This window comes from Pipistrellus hanaki (genome assembly GCF_964339955.1).
Source record: "Pipistrellus hanaki genome assembly, chromosome: X".
Taxonomy (NCBI): Eukaryota; Metazoa; Chordata; class Mammalia; order Chiroptera; family Vespertilionidae; genus Pipistrellus; species Pipistrellus hanaki.
In genome coordinates this window covers 71,375,493-71,396,412 of record NC_140524.1, presented here as the reverse complement: position 1 = coordinate 71,396,412, position 20,920 = coordinate 71,375,493, and the positions used below count along the sequence as shown (strand labels likewise).

Genomic DNA, 20,920 nt, shown 5'->3' with positions numbered 1-20,920 from the left:
GCTTTCCATGTCCCTCTTCTCGAGGTGACGCGCAGCACACCGGGCAGCTTTTGCTCATCCTCGGGTGATGCAAAGTGAGGGTGTGATTACACAGAACAGCACCCCCGCCATTGATTGACAAGAGAACCAAATCGGGCTAAGGAGAAAGGGCGGCAGGGGGGGGCGAAGAGGGCTGTGAAAAGGGGTAAGAGGAAGGGCCGTGAGCTAAATGTGGGAAGAAAACGGTAGCGACGGGGAGTGAAAGGACGGGGATTCCAAACGCGGTCCATTCCGAAATATTCTAAGCGTGCACGGCCGACAGGAGCGTCCCGAGACAGCGGAAAGCTAGGACCTTTGTGAGACTGAAAAGCAAGAAAGGAAGCAAAGAGCGGGGGAAGCGAGAGGAAATGTTTGCGGAGCAGACAGCGGAAACCCCCATTAGGTGCCGGTAAACGACGGCAAGCTCGGCAATGCACTGGTGTCATGGGGATGGCTGGAGGGAAGGGAAGGGATGAGAGGCAGAGAACGGCGCGAGACAACAACAGGGCGTCTGCCAAGGTAGGACGGACACCGGTACCTGTGCTGTCGGCCACGTTGCCCACGGAAGACGCCATCTGGAGCTTCTGGAGAGCGAGCAGGGTGTGACTGAGTCCCGCAATGCCACCACTGCTTACGAGGTTTCTAGAGGTAGGAGTGAAGGAGCAGCTCCCGCACCGGTGCTCTGGGAGGCTCGAGCGGAGGCAGCACTTCCAGTCTCCGAACCTTAGGAACTCTGCCTAGCCATCTACTCTCACGGTCTTGAAATGGCGGCGACGGCTCCTCCACCGAAACAACACGGGCCGGAACTACTTTCTGGTTACAATCAAGTGCCAGCGCGGAAGGAGCGGGCGGCAGCGCACCTTCAGCTGGACTGTGAGAGCCCGGGTAACCTTCCGCGCGGAGTCCATTGCGACAAACGAGATTGTATCCAGGGCGCCATGGAGTAACCCTTTCGTTTCGACTAGGGGTTAGGGCACTGTCTGCTGCAGGAGTGCCCAAGTTTTTTCACCGTGAGGCGGAAGGTTAAGAAGCAATTCACGTGACTAATACATTTTGGCCAAAGCGGTCTAGTCTATTTACTCAGCCGAGAATGTAGACGATAACATGAATGCCAAAGGAATCTGCAAAAGTTTAATCAACTTGATTCCTACAAAAACGGACAGTTACAAGCCTGAGAGAGCAAGTCAATATAAAATTGATTATATTTCAAAGACTGAACTGTTCAAAACAACGGGGAGTAAAGGTTCATATTTGAACACGTCTTAATTCTGATTTCAGCCATTGATTGAAGTACTTGAAAAAAAGACTGGTCCTTTCACTGGCCAAACGAAGGCACACATCTCAGATTTCGGTCATTCAGCCCAAAACTTCAAAATCATTTTGGTATTTAGATAATTCTGCCCACAGTATTAAGGCAGACTGCTTCCTAACTCACTGACATGCTGAGAATTTGCACTCCAAAGGCAACCGTAACAATATTAAGGGTGATTCGTATTCCTCAAAATTCATGACTTTTTTCTGAGTTGTGACTTCATTTCCATCAAATACAATAGCTTTGCAAATTCTCACAATTGATTATTTCATTTAGCTCAAGGCAGTGCAACAATGATAAATGAATCCACTTGCTTATCTACCTAAACCACACCTCTAGGTTGAATTGCAATTGCCCTCACAAGTTCCTTGAACAAATTAGCTCTTATGATCCTCCTGCAGTTTCAAGTCTACTGTGTAGACATTTTGTCAGATTATTATTTATGCCTCATCTCTTGTTCTGGTAACTTGCCAGATCAGCAAGAAATTATTATAAACCACCCTAGCCAGTTTGGCTCATTGGATAGAGTGTCAGCTTGTGGACTGAAGGGTCCCGGGTTTGATTCTGGTCAAGGGCACATGCCCAGGTTGTGGGCTCAGTCCCAGTGTGGGGTGTGCAGGAGGCAGCCCATCAATGATTCTCTCTCATGGTTGATGTTTCTATCTCTCTCGCTCCTTCTTCCTTCCTCTCTGAAATCAATAAACGTATTTTAAAAAAAGAAATTATTATAAACCAAGAGAGGCAACAACTTGGATTTCTCAGAGCCTTTTTGTTTCAGAAAAAAAAAAATCCTTGATTAGGAAGCAAAGTCAGTTACATTATTCAAAACGTTTATATTACCTAGCCACGTGACCACATTAAAAAATACCTAAGTCCTTAAGTTCTGCTTCAGTATCTTTGAGACAGTTCACAAACTGTTAATAATGGATATGAGCACAGAGAAAATTCCTAATAATGATATTTTTTTTCAATCACATACAGTACACAAACTCTCCTGGAAATTGGGCACCAGCCTCTTCTCTTAATTTCATTTAACTGGTAAAGCATTCCCTCTCTCACCTCCTCACAAGCGCCCCATCTGTGGTGAATAAACTCAGCTTTTCTTTTAGAACAGGCTTCTCAGATTCCACTGGCAGATGTTTAGGCCATATTGATTAATAGGTGCTAGCTAATTAAGTTAAACTGCGGTTTAATGCCAGGTGATGTTCCCAGTCAGGCAAGCTATTTGGGTTATCCATATTTGTGGTCCTCATCCTGAGAGAAGAGTTGAAGAATGTTATGACATATTTTGCTGCTGTGGAAATCTGGGTGGTGGAGCTCACAGTGGATAATAAGGAAAGCCCCTGTTGGAGTCTCAAGAACCATCTCCAGTTTCCTTCCAGGAATAGCACCTAGAGCGTGTAATTTTTTTAAATATATTTTATTGATTTTTTACAGAGAGGAAGGGAGAGAGATAGAGAGCTAGAAACGTCGATGAGAGAGAATCATGGATCAGCTGCCTCTTGCACACCCCCTACCGGGGATGTGCCCGCAACCAATGTACATGCCCTTGTCTGGAATCGAACCTGGGACCTTTCAGTCCGCAGACCGATGCTCTACCACTGAGCCAAACCGGTTTCGGCTAGAGCGTGTAATTTTTAACAAATATATATTTTATTGATTTTTTTTTTAGAGAGGAAGGGAGAGAGATAGAGAGCTAGAAACGTCGATGAGAGAGAAACCTCGACCAGCTGCCTCTTGCACACCCCCTACCGGGGATGTCCGCAACCAATGTACATCCCTTTGACCGGAATCAAACCTGTGGACCTTTCAGTCCACAGACTGATGCTCTACCGCTGAGCCAAACTGGCTTCGGCTAAAGCATGTAATTTGAAGAACTTACTCATCAAGACAATACACCTTCTTTAGCCAATCAGTACTATTCACTTCTGTATGTGCAAGGTACTGTGGAGGACACAAAATCAATTAGGTTCAAAAAGCCACTAGAGCATAAAACAGAAAAATATCATTTAAGTGATAAAGTACATCACTGTCTATTAATATCTGGGGAGGGAAGAGTCCCTTCAGGCTGGAGGAACTTTGACAAAGAAGACCTGACCTGAGCATTGAAGGAGATGCTTTTTTGTGTTCTCTTTACCACCTATTCTATTCCCCCACCCCAACCCCTTTTACGTACAATTCAAAATTCAGACTCACCTGCAATAAATTAGCTATTGCTTCAACTACAGTCCCAAAGCTTGCCACCACAATGGTGTATTCACTTTCTGTTACGGTATAAGGAATTACCACAAATGTAGTGGCTTAAAACAACCCAAATTGGCCGAAACCGGTTTGGCTCAGTGAATAGAGTGTCGACCTGAGGACTGAAAGTTCCCAGGTTCGATTCCGGTCGAGGGCATGTACCTTGGTTGCGGGCACATCCCCAGTCGGGGGTGGGTAGGAAGCAGCTGATCGATGTTTCTCTCTCATGGACGTTTCTAACTCTCTATCCCTCTCAATTCCTCTCTGTGTAAAATCAATAAAAAATATATTTTTAAAAAAACAAAAAAAACACACACACACACAAAAAAAAAAAAACCCAGATTGGTCAGTAGTCAGCCCTACTGGGCAAGACAGGGAGCAGAGACAAGCTCTGGCCGCTGTCACCACCACCACCACCTGAAAATGACCCCGAAGGTTAAATGAAGCTGGAAGAAATATGTGCTTGTAGCACCAGTCTCTCCAGATGTTTGGAGACAGTATCCCAGAGAGAGATTCATACCTTTCGATTAGATAACTAGACTTAACAAAGGAATTTAGTCTTCAAACATTCCAGAAATCTTTGAACCTGAATAAAAGCAAAGAGGAAAGAGATTTTGAGATTAAAAATGGTGACTGTGGAATAAGTGGATGCTGCTCAGACATGCTCCCAGGAACCAACTGGAATTACAACTAAAATACAGAAACACTTTCTGAATAATCAACAGAAGACTCGCTGGAGAGAAACCTGATAACCTAGGACCAAAAGTGGAGAGAAACTGGTAGGAGGGACAGAGGCACAAAAGGGCTGGCCAGGCTCCCACAGGTAGCAACTGTAGTTATGGAAAGATATCTCAGCTGTGGAGGTGGCCACTGAGAACTCTGGGGTCTAATCCTCAAGCTGGGCCCCCAAGCAGAGAGCACCAGAACTGAGAAGGGTACCCACATAACATCTGGCTGTGAGAAGCAGCAGGGTTGCTGTCTGCCAGGGAGAGGTGGCTGGAAATTCAGGCACCCTCTTAAAGGGCCAACACACAAAATTCCCTATGAAGCTACCCACTCACCTTGTGCTCCTGCAGAGGGAGAGCAGAATGGACTGGAGCTGTGTGAGCAGAAGGCAGGATCAGGGTTTCTGGGGTTAGAGCTCAGAAGGCAGACACCCAGGTATCCTGTGCTGAGGTGTCATCTTTCTCATGCAAGCATTTGCTATCCAGGCAACGTAAATTGGAGGGGAGATAATTGATCCACCCAATTGGAAAACACCTAGTCACACTGTGTGGAGTTGCTCAGGCCCAATAAGAGACTGAGATTAAGTATTTGAGGCATGCCAAAACCGGTTTGGCTCAGTGGATAGAACGTCGGCCTGCGGACTGAAAGATCCTGGGTTCGATTCCGGTCAAGAGCATGTGCCTTGGTTGCGGGCACATCCCCAGTAGGGATTGTTCAGGAGGCAGCTGATCGATGTTTCTAACTTTCTGTCTCTCTCCCTTCCTCTCTGTAAAAAATCAATAAAATATATTTTTAGAATAAAAATAAAAAAAGAATTTGAGGCAGAAGTAATTGCACCACCATGTTGAAAAGAACTCTTGCCACACCTGTGGATGATTGCTTGAGGGCAATTCAAGACAAATCCTATCAGTCTGTAGAAACAGGTGGTGTCTGGAGGCTTTGAATCTTTGCCTGATCTAATTAATAAGAAACAGCATTCGGCACTGCCCTGCACTAGAGATTGAGAGGCATGGTAGATTTAATACAGAAACAAACCCAAATAGGCAGCCAAAATGAGGAGACAAAAAAAACAACCTGCAAATGAAAGAACAAGAGATTTCTGCAGAAGAAGAAATAAATGAAATGGAGATGAGGCATTTATCTGATAACAGAGTTCAGAATAATGATGGTAAAGATGCTCAACAGCGTGAGAAAAGTTATAGTAACTATGAAAACAGAAATAAAGAATGACATAGCACAAATAAAGAACACATTGGAAGGAATACATCACAGATTAGGGGAAGCTGAGGATCAAATCAGTAAATTAGAAGACAGGGTTGAGAAAAATCACTCAATCAGAGAACCAAAAAGAAAAAAAAAAACAATTATAAAACAGGAGGACAGCTTAAGGGAGCTGTGGGACAATGAAACATAACAATATTCAAATAGCAGGTGTGCCAGAAGAGAAAGAAAGGGAAAATGGGATAGAGAAAGTGTTTGAAGAAATAATGGCAGAAAACTTCCCTGACCTGGTAAAGGAAAAATCCAGAGAGCACAGAGAGCCCCAAGCAAGAAGAACCCAAACAGGCACACTCTCAGACACATCATAATTAAATGCCAAGAATTAAGACAAAGAGAGATTATTAAAGGCAGCAAGAGAAAAGCGCTTTAGCTACACAGGAGCTCCAATAAGGCTCATACTTGATTTCTCAGCAGAAACTCTACAGGACAGAAAGGAATGGCAAGAAGTACTCAATGTAATGGAAAACAAGGATCTGATACCAAGATTACTGTATCCAACAAGGCTATAATTCAAAATAGACAGTCAAATAAAGAGCTTCCTGGGGGGGGGGGGGGGGGGAGGAAGCTAAAGGAGTACATTACCACCAAGCCAGCATTAAAAGAAATGCTAAAGGGACTGCTGTAATGAGAAGAAATACAGAAAACTAGGCATACATCGATGAGAGAGAAACATCAACCAGCCACCTCCTGCACACCCCCTACCAAGGATGTGCCCGCAAACAATGTACATGCCCTTGACTGGAATTGAACCTGGAACCCTGCAGGCTGACGCTCTATCCACTGAGCCAAACCGGTTTTGGCATAGGCATAGAGAATTTAAATGGCAAGAGATAAGTACCTATCAATTTATAACCTTAAGACTAGCTGGTATGCCTCAGTGGATAGAGTGTTGGACTGAGGAATGACAGCCTCCATTCCCAACAAGGGCACATGCCCAAGTTCTGGGATCCATCCCCAGTAAGGGGAAGGAGGTAGCCAATCAATGATCTCTCTCATCATTGATATTTCTATCTCTCTCCCTCACATTCCTTTATGAAATAAAAAAATGTATTTTTTTTCAAAGATTTTTGCCCTAGCTAATTTGGCTCAGTGGATAAAGTGTTTGCCTGTGGACTGAAGGGTCCTAGATTTCATTCCAAGGGCACATGCCTCGGTTGCTGGCTCAATCCCCAGTAAGAGGCAGCCAATCAATGATTATCATCATTGATGTTTCTATCTCTATCTCTCTCACTTTCCCTTCCTCTCTGAAATCAATAAAAAATATATTTAAAATAACCTTAAATGTAAATAACCTAAAAATTAAATGCTCCCATTAAAAAGCATAGGGTAGCTGAATGGATACAAAAAGAGGACTCAACTATATGCTGTGTACAAGAGACACACCTCAGAACAAAACACACACACAGGATGAGAGTGAAGGGTTGGGGAAAATTTTTCCATGCAAATTGTAAAGAAAAAAATCTGGAGTAGCAATACCCATTTATAGCAAAATGGACTTCAAAATGAAGGCCATCACAAGAGACAACAAAAGTCACTACATAACACTAAAGGAATCAATTCAAGAGGATATAAACCCTGGTAAATATATATGCACCCAATGTAGAAGCAGATAGATATAGATATAGATCAGTGTTTCCCAAACTTCTCTCATGATGAGAATCACCTGGTGGAGTTGTTAAACTACAGATTCCTGAATCCCAACTAAGAGGTGCTAAACTAGAATGTTTGGGAGCATATAGGTAAAATTGTATACTTAACTTAGTGCTCTGTACAATTTTACCTATATGCTCCCCAAAATTCTAGTTTAGCACCTCTTAGTTGGGATTCAGGAATCTGTAGTTTAACAACTCCACCAGGTGATTCTCATCATGAGAGAAGTTTGGGAAACACATAGATATAGATATAGATATAGATATAGATATAGATATAGATATAGATATAGATATAGATAGGATTTTAATGGAGACATCAACAACAATACAGTCATAGTAGGGGACTTTAACACCATGCTGACTTCACTGGATAGATCTTCCAGCAAAAACTTAACAAGGAAACAGTGACTCAAGGAAGCGGAGACCCAGGCTGGCAAGGGGAGCAGGAGGAATCTACTGCAGCTGTTGCTCTTGTGCTTGCCATCACCTATCCAGCCCTTCCATGATTACCCTTCTAGCTGCTAGGCATCAGCGAGAAAAAGGAGGAGGCTAGAAACTCCCACCAACCCACTGAGGCGAGAGAGAACTACATAACCAGACATCCTGAAAAGAGAGACCATAAGGAGACAAAGAAACAGCTCACATATGAAAGAAAAGCAGGCATCACCAGAAAAGGAAGTAAATGATATAGAGGCAAGCAACCTATCAGAGCAAGAATTCAGAGAAATGGTCATAAGGTGGATGAAAAGAATGGAAGACAAATTCGACAATATGAGTAAGAACCAAGAGGAAATGAAGAAGAACCAAGAAGAAATGAAAACTGACATTGCTGCTGAAAGAGCTCAATAAAAAGCATAAAAAGTACACTAGAAGAAGCAGAGGACCACATCAGTGAGCTAAAAGACAAGATGGGAAGAAATACCCAAGTAGAGCAGCTTCTAGCAAAAAAAAATTAAAAAGCAGGAGAGCCTAAGGGAATTTTGGGACAACACAAAACAAAACACCTTTCACATAATAGGGGTTCCAGAAGGAAAGAAAACTGAGCAAGGAATAGAAAAACTTTTTGAAGAAATAATGACCTTATATTGTACTTCCCTGATATAGGGAAGAAAAGCCCACACAAATCCAAGAAGCTCACAGAGTCCCAAGCAAAATGAACACCAAAAGACTGATGCCAATGCACATTATAATTATTTTTTTTATTGATTATGGTATCACATAATTGTCCTCATCCTCCCATTCCCATCCCAAACCCCTCCCTACATATGCCCTCACCCCCCTGTTGTCCATGGCCACTGGCTAGGCCCATATGCATGCACATAAGTCCTTTGGTTGATCTCTTCCCCTTACCCTCACCCTCCCCTACTTTCCCTCTGAGGTTTGAGAGTCTGATCGCTGCTTCTCTTTCTCTGGGTCTGTTTTTGTTCATCAGTTTATGTTGTTCATTATTTCCTCTAGATGTGTGAGATCATGTGATCCAAGAAATACCCTTGTAAGAACCTAAACTGCAACAAGCCAAAATGGTTATGCTGAGAGGCCAATGAATCAGCCTGTAGTGAGTTCCTTTCTGGTCCAACAGTCCTTTTGAGTCCCAATTTCAATGTCAAACAGTTCCTTATGTGTACATCTCAGCCATGATATTTCATTTCTGGTTGGTGGGCAAATGGTGGTGATGCAGGTCCAAATGTCTCTGGTTTGGTCCTGGGCATCCTTCAGTAACACACAAGTGCTGTCTGCTGGTATGGTGAGATGTTGTCAGCATCTTCCATCTCTGAATTGTGTCTCTTCTGTCTTCATGGCTGGAGCACTTCTGTTTATTCCTCTGTTACAGGATTCCAGATGGTCTCAGAGTTGTTTTCTGAAAATATACAAACATATTCTCGACGAAAAGTTAATAAAGGGATATTTTCTTTAAATTTGACTTGGGTTATTTTTCATTTTTTCCCCCAAAAAAATTTTCCTCTGGCTTGTTTTTTACACTATGTGTCTATTTTCATGGGTATCTTGCTGTTAGCGTTTCGAATGAAGGTTAATTTTCTAGAGTACAAATTTTTTAGATGTAAATTATTCTCAGGATATTTTTCTTTACATGATATTTTTACAATGTCCCCCATTTTTTAATTTAAATAATAGGAGACTTTTGGAAATTTTATAATGTAATCTTGATAGCTTTTACATTTTAATTATTTGCGCTACACTATGACTGCTTTAGGTTCATATCATGTTATGCAATTTTACCATGAGATGCTCTGCCAATAAGAATTTTTGTTAACACTTTAGGAACAGCTTTTTGTACAGTACAATCAGTTTTTCTAGAATATTCATTTATTTCCATTAGCCACATTAATTTCCTCTGATAAATTGGCTACTATTCATCTGTCAAACTCAACACTCTAGCAACAATCTTATTTATCATGTGTGTATTAGTGGGATTGATTATTTGCCTTCTTGAGAAGGGCCTGAGCATTCCTGCTACTAGGCTGGACTTGAATATTAAAAACCCATTTGCCCACACCATGGGTACAAGACCTCTCAAACAAGTCTTGTTGCAGTGAGAGGGCAGCTGCTGTCAGCCAACTCTCTGTCTGTTTCCTGGGTCCCACTTTGAGCTGTACCTGGAAAGCGAAGCAGCCATGGGCGCAGGAGACCTCCCTCAGAATGGGAGAAGGTTCAGGCGCCTGCCACATTGCAGGGGGCGGGTGGTGGTAAGGGTCTGTAAGGCACATTATAATTAAATTGGCAAACAAAAAAGTAAAAATCTTAAAAGCAGCCAGAAACAGACAGAAAGTTACATACAAAGGAACCCCCAACAGACTAGCAACTGATTTCTCAACAGAAACTCATCAGGCCAGAAGGGAATTGAATAAAATATATAAAGTAATGCAAAGGAAGAGTCTGAATCAAAGAATACTGTACCCAGCAAGGTTATAAATCAAAACTGAGGGTGAAATCAGGAGCTTCACAGACAAAAAAGGATTAAGGAATTTTATCACCACCAAGCCAGCAATGCAAGAAATGAAAAAAAAAAAAAAAAGAAAGAAAGAAAGAAAAGAAATAGGAAGTAAAGAAGGAACACATGGGTAAAGAATAAAAATGGCAACAAATAAGTACCTATCAATAATAACTTTAAATGTAAATGGATTAAATGCCTCAATCAAAAGAGATAGGGTAACAGATTGGATAAGAAAACAAGACCCATAAATCTGCTGTCTACAAGAAACCCACCTCAGAAAAAAAGACACACACATACTGAGGGTGAGGGGATGGAAAAAGGTTTTCCAGGCGAATGGAAATGAAGAAAAGAAAAGAAAAAAAAAGCTGGGATAACAATACTGATATCTGACAAATTAGTTCTCAAAGTGAAGGACATAAGAGATAAGGAAGGCAACTTCATACTACTAAAGGGAACAATCCAACAAGAAGAAATAAGTCTGGTAAACATATATACACACAATACAGGAGCACCCAAATACATTTTTTTTAAAATCCTGGAGGATATCAAAGGAGAGATTAATAGCAATACGATCATAGCAGGAAACTTTAATACCCATGATCACCATTGGACAAATCCTCTACACAAAAAATCAGCAAAGAAACATCAATCCTAAATGACTCATTAGACCAGATGGAATTAATTGACATCTTCAGAACATTGCACCCAAAAGCCACAGAATATACATTCTTCTCAAGTGCACATGTGTCATTTTCAAAGACAGACCATATGTTGGGACATAGGCAGTCTCTTCCAATTTAAGAAGATAGAAATCATACAAAGCATCTTCTCAGATCACAGTGGCATAAAACTGTAAATCAACTACAGTAAAAACAATCCAAAGAAATCAAACACATGGAGACTAAACAGCATGCTATTAAACAATGACTGGGTTACCAGAGAGATCAAGAAAGAAATAAAAAACATGCTGAAACTGGTTTGGCTCAGTGGATAAGAGCGTCAGCCTGCAGACTGAAAGGTCCAGGGTTCGATTCCAATCAGGGTCATGTACCTTGGTTGCGGCAACATCCCCAGTAGGGGGTGTGCAGGAGGCAGCTGATCTATGTTTCTCTCTCATCAATGTTTCTAACTCTCTATCCCTCTCTCTTCCTCACTGTAAAAAATCAATAAAATATACAAAAAAATATTTTTAAAAAAGAAATAAAAAACATCATGGCAACAAATGACAATGAAAACACAACAATCCAAAATCTATGGGACACAGTGAAAGCAGTCTTGAAAGGGAAGTTCATAGGTCTACAAGCCTACTGGAAAAAACAAGAAACAATGGTAATAAATTACCTAAACCTACAACTCAAATAGTTAGAAAAAGAGCAATAAGAAAAGCCCAGTGCAAGGAGAAGGAAGGAAATAATAAATATCTGAGTGGAGATAAATGACATAGAGACCAAAGAAACAATACAAAAAAATCAATAAAATCAAGAGTTGGTTCTTTGAAAGGATAAACAAGATTGATGAACCTCTAGCCAGGTTCACCAAGAAGCAAAGAGAGAGTACCCAAATGAACAAAATCAGAAATGAAAGAGATGAAATAACAACAGACCCCGCTGAAATATTGTACAAAGGATGGTTATAAAAAAAAATACTACAAAAAAAAAACCTGTATTCCAACAAACTGGACAACCTGGAGGAAATGGACAGATTCCTGGAAAAATATAACCTTCCAAAACTCAATCAGGAAAAATCTAAATAGCTCAAAAGGCCAGTAATTATGGAATAAATTGAAGCAGTCATCAAAAAGATTCCTGTAAGCAACAGCCCAGAACCAGACAGCTTCACATGAGAGTTTTACCAAACATTCAAGGGAGAATTAAAATCTATCCTCCTCAGACTATTCCAAAAAATTTAAGAAGAAGGAACACTTCCAAGCTCTTTCTATGAAGCCAGCATCACCCTAATACCAAAACCAGATAAAGACAGTACAATGAAAGAGAATTGCAGGCCAATATCCCTCATGAACATAGATACCAAAATCCTCAACAACATTCTAGCAAATCGGCTCCAGCAGCACATCAGAAAGATCATACACCATGACCAAGTAGGATTTATCCCAGGAATGCGAGGATGGTACAAAATCTGCAATTCAATAAATGTGATACATCACATAAACAAATTGAGAGATAAAAATCACATAGTCATATCAATTGATGCAGAAAAAGCATTTGACAAAATCCAACATCCTTTCATAATAAAAACTCTCAACAAGGTGGGAATAGAAGGATCATACCTCAACATAATAAAAGCTATATATCATAAACCCACAGCAAACATCATACTCAATGGGCAAAAACTAAAACCATTTCCCATAAGAACAGGAACAAGACAGGGATGTCCACTCTCACCACTCCTGTTTGACATAGTACTGGAAGTATTAGCCATTGCAATTAGACAACAAGAAGAAATAAAAGGCATCCAAATTGGAAAAGAGGAAGTAAAGCTGTCCTTATTTGCAGATGACATCATATTGTACATAAAAAACCTGAAAGACTCCATGAAAAAAACTAATAGACTTAATAAATGAATTTGACAATGAGGCAGGATACAAAATTAACTCCAAAAAATAAAAAATAAATAAATAAATAAATAAATAAAAACAAAATTAACTCCAAGTAATCTATGGCCTTTCTATACACCAATAGTGAACTTACAGAAAGAGAGACTAAAAAGCAAATCCCATTTACCATCGCACCAAAAAAATTAAGATATCTAGGAATAAACTTAACTACGAAGGTAAAAGGCCTATACACAGAAAACTATAGGACACTGAAAAAAGAGATAGAAAAAGACATAAACAGATGAAAGAACATACCATGTTCATGGATTGGTAGAATCAACATCATTAAAATGTCCATACTACCCAAAGCAATCTATAGATTCAATGCACTCCCCATTAAAATACCAACAGCATATTTCACAGACCTAGAGAAAACTCTCCAAAAATTCATCTGGAATAAAAAAAGACCCCGAATAGCCACATAAATCCTGGAAAAGGAGAATAAAGTAGGAGGGATCTCAATACCAGATTTCAAGTTGTATTACAAAGCCACTGTTCTCAAAACAGCCTGGTACTGGCACAAGAACAGACATATAGATCAATGGGATAGACTAGAGAATCTAGATATTAACTCAAACCACTATGCTCAATTACTATTTCACAAAGGAGGCATGAAATATACAATGGAGTCAAGACAGTCTCTTCAACAAATGGTGTTGGGAAAATTGGACAGATACATGCAAAAAAAAAAAAATGAAACTAGATCACCAACTTACACCATACACAAAAATAAACTCAAAATGGATACAGGACTTAAACATAAGACAGGAGATCATAAAAATACTAGAGGAATCCACAGGCAGCAAAATCTGACATATGCCTAAAGAACTTCTTCACTGATACTGCCCCTAGGGCAATGGAAGCTAAAGAGAAAATAAACAAATGGGACTACATCAAAATAAAAAGCTTTTTTATAGCAAAAGAAACCATCAACAAAACAACAAGAAAGCTCACTCTATGGGAAAACATATTTGCAAATGATATCACTAATAAATGTTTAATCTCCAACATCTACAGGCACCTTATACAACTTAATAAAAGGAAGATAAATGGTCCAACAAAAAAAAGGGCAACGGACATAAATTGAATCTTTTCAAAAGAAGACAGAAGGAAGGCCAAAAGACACATGAAAACATGCTCAAACTCACTAATTATCTGAGAGATGCAAATCAAAACGACAATGCAGTACCATCTCACACGTGTCAGAATGGCTATCATCAACAAATCAACAAACGACAAGTATTGACGAGGATGCAGAGAAAAAGGAACCATCATTCACTGCTGGTGGGAATGCAGACTGGTATAGCCACTGTGGAGAACAATATGGAGTTTCCTCAAACAACTGAAAATGGAACTCCCATTTGACCCAGTAAACCCACTCCTCGTAATATATCCTAAAAACTAGAAACACCAATCAGAAAGGATATATACACCCCTATGTTCATAGCAGCACAATCTACAATAGCTAAGATTTGGAAACAGCGTAGGTGCCCATCAGCAGATGACTGGATCAGAAAACTATGGTACATATACACAATAGAATACTATGCTGCCACAAAAAGGAGGAATTCTTACCATTTGCAGCAACCTGGATGGAACTGGAGAACATAATACTAAGTGAAATAAGCCAGTCAATGAAAGAAAAATATCACATGATCTCACTCATTTATGGATAATATAGAACATTATAAACCGATGACCAAAAAGTTAGATACATAGATAGTAAAGCATCAAACAGACTGTCAAATTATAGCGGGAAGGTTAGGGAGAGGTGGGGGAGATAAGAGATCAACTGAAGGACTTGTATGCATGCATATAAGCATAACCAATGTACGCAAAACGCTGGGGGAGTATGGGAGTGGGTGGGTGGGGCAATAGTAAAATATGTACACATATAATACCTTAATTAAAAAAAGGAAAAAAAAGAAACAGTGACTCTAAAGACACACCAGATTTAATTGGCATTTATAGAAGATTTCACCTCAAAGTCTCAGAATATACATTCTTCTCAAGTGCCATGGATCATTTACAAAGATAGACCACATGTTAGGACTCAAAACAAGGCTCTACAAGTTCAAGAAGATTGAAATTATATCAAGCATCTTCTCAGATCATAGTAGCATGAAATTAGAAATCAACTACAGTAAAAACACCCCAAACTATTCAAGCACATGGAGGCTAAATAGTATGTTATTATGCGGGGGGCCTGAAGCTGCAGGGTTCTCCCTTTTCCATGTCCCGCATGGAAAGAGAGATGAATGAACCGGTTCTAAGTGGAGGTGCCAGGGATTGAGAAATATTAGAAATAAAGAGAGAAGACATAGAAATAGATTTCAAGCTGGGAGCTGGGAGGGCTGCTGACCTCCTCTGCTGCATGATGGAGGCATAGGCAAACACCTAAACTGCACAGCAATTTCAGAACTACAACTAAAAGACAAAACAAACATCATCCAGAACCACAGGAAGGCTGGCTGAGTGGAAATTCTACAACTACAAGGAAAGAGAAAAGCACACTAAGACTCACAGGAGCTGTGGAAGGCAGAGGTATGGAGACACATGCAGATAGGGCTGGCAACTAAGTACACAGCTGGCTTTTTCAAGCCAGAGGGAGACACAAGCTCCTGACTGCTCTGAACTCCAGTTCCAGGCGAGACACTGGGAACCAAGACTCATTCAGGGAGAAACTGGACAGTCTGGCAATGGATGAAACTTGAGGGTGGCTTTCTCTTAGAGGTGCTTGCAGCAATTACTGAGGGACACTGAGACCCAGAGGCCTCTTAGGACAAGACTGATGGGAAGCCATTATTGTTTGCTCCGCCCTGAGATCCCACCTCATGAAGCCATTGCTGTTTGCTCTGCCCTGACTTCATCCAATTCAAGCTGAGTGCAGAAGCATTTGTATATGAATGGCCTAGTCCTTTGAATTCTAAACTTACCTAACAAACTGCAAATGAGTCAGTGAGACCCAGAACATCCAAAAGAAGGCCCAAGGCCCCACATAAGCTTGCATTGCCTCACAACTGGGCCTCATCTGGGCACCTCCAAAACCCAAACAAAGAACAGGAATCTGCCGAGACTGGTTTGGCTCAGTAGATAGATCCTTGGCCTGCGGACTGAAGGGTCCTAGGTTCGATTCTGGTCAGGGGCATGTACCTTGGTTGCAGGCACATCCCCAGTGGGGGGGGGGGTGCAGGAGGCAGCTGATTGATGTTTCTCTCTCATGGATGTTTCTAGCTCTCTATCCCTCTCCCTTCCTCTCTGTAAAATATCAATAAAATATATATTTTTTAAAAAGACCAGGAATCTTCAGATCTCTCCATAGCTCCTGCTGTGTGGCTTCAGGCAAAGGCTAAATTATCTCCTCTTTGGAGATCCAAGAGTTAGTGTACCCAGGGGTCAGAGTGGGACCATCCATATTACAACTCCTCAGATCCATAAGGGACATACCTAGGGGGCAGACTCAGTGAGGACCAAAGCCCAACTGAAGCAATTCTTGTCTCATAAGGGTGTCTCCAGCACAGAAGTTCTCCCATCGTAGACACAGCTGATCCTCACAGCCAATTGGCCTGGAAGTCAAATCCCCCCAGTGAACCCAGCAACAATCAAGGCTTAACTACAACAAGACTGTGCACACTGCCCACCCAGGGTTTCACCAAGGGTGTCCACCTCAGTTAACTGGGGAGGCTGAACCACTGGGCCCTATAGGACACCTAGCACACAAAGTAACTCTATCAACTAAGGGAAGCAGCCAAAATGCGGAGAGAAAGAAACAGATCACAAATGAAAGAAATGGAGAAAGCAAACTACTGGATATAGAGTTCAAAACCACGGTTATAAGGTTTTTCAAGAATTTTCTAGAAAAGGTCAATAAATTTAGCAAGATCCTAGAGGATATAAAAAAGGGCCAACTAGAAATTAAGCATACACTGGCTGAAATAAAAAATAAGATACAGAGATCCAACAGCAGACTAGAGGATCACAAGAATCAAGTCAAAGTTTTGAAATACAAAGAAGCAAAAAACACCCAACTGGAAAAGCAAAAAGAATCCAAAAATATGAAGATAGTGTAAGGAGCCTCTGGGACAACTTCAAGTGTACCAACATCTGAATTATGGGGGTGCCAGAGAGAGCATGAAACTGAAAACCAATTTGAAGAAATAATGACTGAAAACTTCCCCCACCTGGTGAAAGAAATAGACTTACAAGTCCAGGAAGCACAGAGATCTCCAAACAAAAGGAATCCAAAGAGGACCACACCAAGACACATCATAATTAAAAGGCCAAGGGCAAAAGACAAAGAATCTTAAAAGCATCAAGAAAAACATAGTTACCTACAAGGGAGTGCTCATACAACAGTCAGCTGTTTTCTCAACAGAAATTATGCAGGCCAGAAGGGAGTGGCAAGAAATATTCAAAGTGATGAATAGCAAGAACCTACAACCAAGATTACTCTACCCAGCAAAGCTATCATTTAGAATGGAAGGTCATAAAGAGCTTCACAGACAAGAAAAAACTCAAGGAGTTCATCACCACCAAACCAGTATTATATGAAATACCAAAAGGTATTCGTTAAGAGGAAGAAGGACAGCCAGTATGAAATGGAATTGCCATGGCCTAGAACAGTGTTTCCCAAAGTTCTCTCATAAAGTGTTGGTATACTAGTAATCACAAATTTAGTGTCTTTTTAATCCTGCAAAGAGAGTTTTTTGTAAACACCTTTTTTATTAAGCAACCATGGCATAGCAAAATATATAGTTGCTATTTCTGAAAAGTGTTACGAACTCTACATCTACAGATGATAAAAAATTCGTATAGAATTTTTAATAAGTGTACATGTTGGGTTATGGAAGTTTTTTAAGTCATGTAGAAGTGTGATGGAATTAACCCTTGCAATTCAGACTACTGTAGTTTATACTTTTCCTGTATGTTTCAAGGCAGGTGTGTACCATTTGTCCCAAGTCCATTGATTGTAATATGTCATTTGATTTATAAACAAATAATAGTAATTTTTTGTACATTTTTGGAAATAGATTGTATAATAATTTATGTATCGGCTTCTAGATACAGTGTATAAATAAAAGTTTCATTAGAACAGACACACACACATATACACACAAACACACACACGTGTGCACACTTTTATTTTCTTAGTTTCCATGGATTAGGAATCCAGGTTAACTGGGTTCTCTGCTCAAGGTCTCACAGGCTAAAATTAAGGTGTCAGATAGGCCATAAACTCATCTGACTCTTAGGGACCTCTTCCAAACTCATGTGGTTGTGGCAGGATTTACTTTCTTGAGGTCAAAGGATTGAGGTTCCCATATCCTTCATGGTAGTCAGTTGGAGGCCAGCCTCAGTTCTTAGAGGCACTTGGCCCCTTCCATCTTCAGAGTCAGTAATGGAGAACCTTCCTCGTGTCAAACTCCTCTCATACTTTGAATCTCACCAGAAAGGGCCCAGTCCTCCCCACTTTTATAAAGATTGTGATTTAAAAAAACACACACATAACACAAAATTCACCACTATCTTAACTATTTTCAGTAGTGTTAAGTACATTCACATTGTTGTGCAACAAATTTCCAGAACTTTTCATCTTGCAAAAGTGAAACTTGATATTCATTACACAACAGATCCCCATTTCTCCATCCCCCAGCCCTTGGTAACCACCATTTCACTTTCTGTTTCTATGAGATTGACTACTTTAGGTTATCTCCAATAAGTTGAATCATACAGTATTTGTCCTTTTGTAAATGAAGAGACCAATTCCTTTTAGAGTTTTCCTGATTGGGTCAGTGCACTTAGGATAATATCTATTTCTTAAAGTTAATTGATTTGGGGTTTTAATTATACCTGCAAAATCCTTTCACAGCTGTGTCTAGATTAGTTTTATACAAACTGGGAGAAGGTGTGTGTTCATGGGTTGGAAGGCAGAAAACTTTGGTGCCATGTTAGAGTTGCCTATCACATATGGTGGTGAAGTAACCCTTAAAAAGAAGGGAGATTGCCAACTGGGCCTGTCAGTTTTACCATGTCGAGTTCAACTTTCATATATCATACTAGCCCTTTAAATAAAATAGTTTTGGAATCAACCTCCATAGTCAGTGTCACTCCTCTGGTACTGGCCTGGGCAATTGCAACAGCCCTCTAACTGATCTCTAGTCCTTCCTGACTTTAATTTTCCACACTTGGCCTTAGAAAACCTAAACTGCAAATCAGAATTAAGTCAATTCTATATAAGTCCTCAGTGGTTGTGCATCAAATGTTAGCTTCCCTGCCAATGCAGCCTCATCCCTGTACTGACACTCATACTGGTTTCAGTTCTCTGGAGAGATCTGGCTATTTCACCCGTCCAACCATGCGTTTTCCCAATCTTTTCTCTCTATCTAGAATGGTAATCCCCTCCATCAGTCTGCTTAGAAAATTCTTATATATCCTTCACTCTCCCCTTCTTAAGTAAACATGCTGGCACCTAGCCCACAGTCTCCCTCTCCACCCTAATTCCTGGTACTCATAATAAGGGATCTCAGTGCCCATGGAGATGACATAATAACTTCTCCATTCATGGACTCTCAATTACCTTCTCTATTCCACTTCAGCCACCCACATCCAAAACACCACATCTTGAACTTTATTGTGGCCAGAATTGCTCACCTCTACCATTTATTCCTCCAGTATTCCATTTTGACTGCAATTTCTTCTCTTACTGGATCCTTCAGGCCCTCACCCACTTGATACTTTTTTTCTCTTTACTTCATAAAGACCCTTTTAGTTCTCTGAGACCTCAATTTTCTCCTTGTCTGTCACTCCCTCCTGACCTCTTTTCACTGACCTTCCCGACTTTTCTTACCCCATGCTTAATCACCTAAACTTCTCTCTCACCAGCATCCTTAATGCCCTTTTCATTCCTGTCTGCCAAATGAGCCACAGGAACGTTTCACCTTGGGTCAGTACAACAAACCACCCTTCTCTCCTCCACCTTGGTGTTTGTACCTGCTAGAGAAAATCCACAAATCCATAAATATTAGTGCCACTATAAATTTGTGGTCTTCAGTCTCAGCCGAATCTCTTCACATTATATTCACACACATTTTTATGTCCATCCCATCTACCTGTTCAACGTCCATCATCCACCTGTACTATAAGTACATATTTTTCTATCTCTTTCAGAACAATTATCCCTTTGCTCTCTGAATTAAATCAGTGGTGCTTTTTTCTCAGCTTTACACATGCCTGGGTGTCTCCCATTAAAACACACACATACACACACACACACACACACACACACACACACACACACACACACACACACTGGAACTCTCTTGATCTATCAGATGCCAGTTTCTCTCCTTACCTTCTCAGCGTAAGCTTCTCCTAATAGTAGTAGTCTACATTTGCTGTCTCTACTTCCTCAAATTCATTCATGCCTCAGGCTACTGAGAAAAAGTTTCCATTGAAATTTCTTTTGGCAAAAGTCACCATTGACCTCCAAACTGCCAAAGCCAATACCAGTAGCCACATTTCAGTCTTGATGCTATTGACTTCTATATGGATTTGACGTTGCTGATAATTACCTCTCCCTTAAAATGTTCTTGTTCCTACGTCTCCATCACTTTGAAATTATTCAGTTTCCTGGTTACTCTGTACTTCTCTGGCCATTCCTGTTTGTTCTCGCTCTTTTAAAAAATGTTTTTATTGATTTTTAAAAAGACAGGGAGAGATAGAAACATCAATGATGATAATCATCTATTTAAATATGTTTTTATTGATTTCATAGAGAGAGGAAAAGGGAGAGATAGAAACATCGATTCCAGTCAAGGGCATGTACCTTGGTTGTGGGCACATCCCCAGTGGGAGATGTGCAGGAGGCAGCTGATCGATGATTCCCTCCCATTGATGTTTCTGACTCTCTGTCCCTCTCTCTTTCTCTCTGTTAAAAAATCAATAATATATATATATTTTTAAAAAGAACCGTGAAAATTCTGAGATGTAACCTCACTTACACAGTTATGTACTTTATATGCATGAATATGAAAGAAACACAAGGCACTTGGATGAGAGACAGAAGGTTTTTCTTTATTAATACTTACAACCAGATAAACAATTAGAGTAACACTGCTGCATCG

General features: G+C 40.5%; 1 protein-coding gene across 2 annotated transcripts in view; it reads right to left on the bottom strand.

Moving 5' to 3' along the window:
* OGT (O-linked N-acetylglucosamine (GlcNAc) transferase) overlaps positions 1–823 on the bottom strand; it is a 51,402-nt gene extending 50,579 nt beyond the window's left edge. The window contains exon 1 of one of the 2 annotated variants that reach the window (XM_084869468.1): positions 557–823. In XM_084869468.1, coding sequence (XP_084725594.1) covers positions 557–593 — 37 coding nt within the window. In that variant the 5' untranslated portion in view covers positions 594–823. The remainder of the gene's footprint in view (positions 1–556) is intronic. The other variant, XM_084869467.1, reaches the window with a different exon arrangement.
* Positions 824–20,920: the final 20,097 nt, after the last annotated feature.